Genomic DNA, 4,495 nt, shown 5'->3' on the forward strand with positions numbered 1-4,495 from the left:
TGTAGTAGTAGTAATTAATGAATTCATTGCGCAAGACACACATACACTGCGCACACATGCGCGCACACACACAGGTTACCTTTTCGGTAGACACAGTGAAGACTGTCGAAATTAAATCACATACATCAATACACACGCACACACACGCAGACGACCTGGGCTAACCAATGCACTAATCGCCTGCCCCGGGCATAGGAGGAGCTTGGTGCTTAAGTAGGCTGCCAATCAGTCACTCAGCTCCACATCCAGAAGCTCCTGCGGCCAGACATACGCATCAACTCCGCACTCGAAAGTGCCAAACTGCTCCTGAGACACAACTCGGTGGAAGGGAAGGCTGACAGTTTCTTCTTTTTTAAGTGGGGGTCATCCTGATTTGTTTTGTTTTTTAACTGTCCCGTTTTTCTGTTCTTTTTTGGGGATTCCTTCTTTCTTTTCTTTTTTTTCCCCTGCATCATCTTTCTTTTTTTCGCTCTTGTGACTTTGGGAGAGATTTACTGCACGCATACTCCGGACATGTCTTTGCCTCAGCTGGGGTATCCCCAGTTCCTCAGCGCCTCCCATGAGGTGTACGGAGGCGAGCGGCCGGGCTCTGCCCGGGAAGGAACCACCGAGGGCGGCGTGAGCTCATCAGCGACCGCCGCGGCTGTCGGCTCCATGCTGGGGATGTACGGAAGCCCATGGGCGGCTCATAACTACAGTGCCTTTCTGCCGTACAGCGGAGCCACAGACCTCGCCCTCATATCCCAGATGGTGAGAGATGATACACGTTCAGGTGTTCATAAGAAAATAGTGAGGCTGAGCTTTTCACTGTAATGCGTAAATACAATTTGAACCATTTAAATGGCGGGTTGTTCGCTTTTTTTTATTTGTTTTTTAAGAGAATTTTTGTGAATTTTATTGAGATAAATTAATTATTAATAATTAATATTTAATTGTCTGTGTGTTGGAGCTATAAATACTTGGGTGAATTGCAAAGAACTGAATAGCCACATAACACAAATGAACGATCTCTGGTAGCGTGACACTAAACTTCAGTTTCAAATTTAATTTGAGGTCATGGTTTTTGAAAGCGTGAACATAATGTTGTTGTTTTTGTTTGTTTTTTGCTTTTTTTTTCTACAAATGTGGACCTGTCTACTGTGGTAGGCTGCACGTTTTAGCATAAAGGCATTTATCAATATTGAATTAAATAAAAATCAAAACAAAATAATATGGTAGGCCTAGATCATAGAAATTTGCAAGCGACCTAAAAATGAAGGATATTTGTTGTGATCTGTGTCTGATTACTGATTTATTTTTTTTTATTTTTTTCAAACTTGTAAGTTTTTTGTTTTGTTTTGTCACGCAAAACGTTTTTGCTCCAAATTTCCATTTTTTCTGAACTTGAGGCGCAAATATCTTTGGAGTTGCTCAACAAGTTGCCCCCATTTTTTTTTTTCTCCCAACAACATTCCAGGGCTCACAGTATGAGCTGAAGGACAGCCCGGGGTCCCACCCAGCTTCTCTACCTGTTCACACCGCCCAAGGCTTCTACCCCTACGGCCAGTACCCGTACGGAGACCCGTCAAGGGCCAAAACGGCCACAAGGGAGACCACCAGCACCCTGAAGGCCTGGCTGCAGGAACACCAGAAGAACCCTTACCCCACCAAAGGAGAGAAGATCATGCTTGCTATCATTACGAGAATGACACTCACACAGGTGGGCAGCGTGATATGTTTTCGGAGCTCAATTTGTATAAAATGTTTCAGTTCAGTGGTCTTTCTGGCACCTTACAAGCACAATTTGGTGGGCACCAGCCTCCAGGCCCACTTAAAATAAATCTCTAATCATTATTTTAAAGGTTTTATTCTTCATTTTAATGTCCTTCAATAGCACTGCTATTTGTTATGAGAACTCAGTTGGCCCATATGACTGTTTTTAATACACCTGCAGAGGGAAAAAAGCTCAGGAATAATAAATAAAATCAGATGTCTTTTTAAATGTTTTATAATTCCCCATCTACAGATTTCAAACCACAGCATCTGAGTAATAATGCTTAAAAACGCGCTTTTCTTTTACAGGTGTCGACGTGGTTCGCGAACGCCCGCAGACGCCTGAAGAAGGAGAACAAGGTCACCTGGGGCCGCAGCGCTGAGGACCGGGACGGCCGCATCTTCAGCAGCGACAACGAGGACGAGCACGGCAAGAACGGCAGCGACGACGAAGATGAAGAGGAGGAGATAGATTTGGAAACCGTCGATATCGAGAGACCCGAGGAGCAGCGCGAAGGGGAGCGTGGCTCCGCGAGGGGGGAGGCCGAGGCGGGCCTGTCCGCCGCCGAGCAGGCCTCTGAGTCGAAGAGCTCGGAGAGCAGCAGGACGCTTTCTGCGGAGGCCCTGAGAGGAGCCGAGGCGGGTGTTTCTCTCGGTAAATCGCCCAGTGTCAAGCTTCCCGCGGATCATTCGCCCGGCAGGCAGGAGTGCCAGAGACCAGCACAGAGCAAACCTAAAATCTGGTCTCTGGCTGAGACCGCCACGGCGCCCGACAGCTCTCACAAATCTCCCCCCGCGGCCCTTGCGCACCACGCGGCTTTGGCCTCCACCGGACACCCGGCCTTACTCCCGGGTCACGGAATATATACGTGCCAGATTGGCAAGCTGCACAACTGGGCCAATGCAGCTTTTCTGAATGCCAACTCTCTTTTGAACATGAGGTCGCTCCTGGCAGGGGCGCCGGCCGGACACCTGCCCGTCCACGGCGCAGTGCCGGCTGCGCGTCGTGACGCACGACCGGCAACGGTCGGCACGGGAACGTCGGGTACGGAAGACGACAGCGATCTAGAGTCATCAGGGAGCTTCAGTCCAAAAAGAGATGGTATGGGCCTGATTTCAACTTCTTCTTCTTCTTCTTCTTATTATTATTATTATTATTATTATTATTATTATTATTATTATTATTATTATTATTATTCATAGGACTTGTTCCGTTGAATCACTCAAATGGCGACAACAGCAGCTCTCCTTCCTGCAGGGCAGTTTCACTTTATTTTCAAAGGTAATTTCACGAACACCTTGTCACTCACTAGTTTGTTTTCTTTCCTTCCGCAGATGAAGAGAGCGACCACAGGCCCGATTCCCTGAAGTCCCCCTTTCAGATGATCACTGACAGGTGATTTCAAATCAATTTTGGCATTATAACACCATCAGCCTCGATTAAATGAACCTTACAGCAAGAGGTAAACACTGTTACACCTGACTGGTTGGGGAGGCAGAACTCGGCACATAAATCATACGATTGAGTCCCCACTTTAACGCCTCGTCAGGCAGGAGTCTGATATATTCTGCGCCTCTCCCTCCCTCTCTCCCCTCCCAGCCTGCCCCCCCATCCTCCAACAATGAGCTATCGCCACCAAGTCATTTAAATAATCTGCCGCTATTTATTCACGCCCCCCCCCCCCCCCCCCCCCCCCCCCCCCCTTGAATGAAGCTAATGTATGTCAAAGAAAGCCCTGATGGCAACATCATGAATGAAGCAGAGCGTGAAAAGACATAAAACAATTTACCTATAGTGGGGTTTTTAATTTGCATAAATACAGCTTAACACCGTTTGAAGGAAACAAACTCGAAGTGTTAAAAAAGTTGCTTCATTAGTTTAAACGAAGGATTTCTTTTTAAGAGTAAAATTGCCAAATTTGTTTCAGATAATATAATTATAATGTCTAGACTTTATTCACCTCTGAGCAATAGTTTCCTCTTCTTCTCTTTCCTCAGACCTCACCACGGGACAGCAGCACAGCGAGTTCTGACAACAACAATATGAGAAGAGAAAGAAAAAGAGGAATAATTTTATTTAATGGAGAACAGTTTAACGAAGGATATTTTTTGGACTGGGAGGCCTGTTGTAGTATTACTGTTTAGCTTCCACATGAAAAAGAGATGTTCGCGTTTTTTGTTTGTTTGTTTTTTGTTTTTTTTAGTCTCTGAATCACTTGTATTTCTCTTTTATGTCCTCTTATGTCCCCCCTCTGTTCCTCTGTTGTGAATGGAAACCTTGGAAAAAAAATTGTAAATACAGGATATGAATTTGTCTTTAAAGAATATATTTTTTGGGAACTAAATAAATGTCATTATAGCGCTTTATTACTGAAGAAAATCCCACCACCTGTATTTAATAAGAGGGGACCAATTTCCAGCCAAAGAAATCAAAGAAACAAGGGCAGAATGCAGATTAAGAAGCACTGTAAACTTCCTAAACTAAGCACACATTATTATTAGTATTGTTATTTTTTTTTTTTTAGTGCCTGAATTTAGGATTTTTATAACATAAATTTCCAATAAGTAACCAGTACAATACAGAGAGTGCAATTAATGTATGCAGAGAAATTCTCCTTCAAGAGCTCAAGTGGATTTGGTATTTTAAGGGTAATTATATATCTATATTAATATACATATAATACAAGTATTGCAGTTAATCTCCAGCTGACCTCGTCGTCCCTGTGTCTAGTTTGTTTCACAC

The 4,495-nt window shown here is 44.4% G+C and overlaps 1 protein-coding gene across 1 annotated transcript; it reads left to right on the top strand.

The window, feature by feature from the left end:
- The first annotated feature begins 225 nt into the window (after positions 1-225).
- irx1b (iroquois homeobox 1b) lies at positions 226-4,132 on the top strand. The gene is made up of 5 exons (XM_080864049.1): positions 226-750; positions 1,457-1,699; positions 2,062-2,854; positions 3,088-3,148; positions 3,751-4,132. Exons 1-5 carry the CDS (start codon positions 514-516, stop codon positions 3,797-3,799), a joined length of 1,383 nt encoding a protein of 460 aa, XP_080720175.1. The 5' UTR covers positions 226-513; the 3' UTR covers positions 3,800-4,132.
- The last annotated feature ends 363 nt before the right edge of the window (positions 4,133-4,495 follow it).

This window comes from Rhamphochromis sp. 'chilingali' (assembly GCF_963969265.1).
Source record: "Rhamphochromis sp. 'chilingali' genome assembly, chromosome: 17".
NCBI lineage: Eukaryota > Metazoa > Chordata > Actinopteri > Cichliformes > Cichlidae > Rhamphochromis > Rhamphochromis sp. 'chilingali'.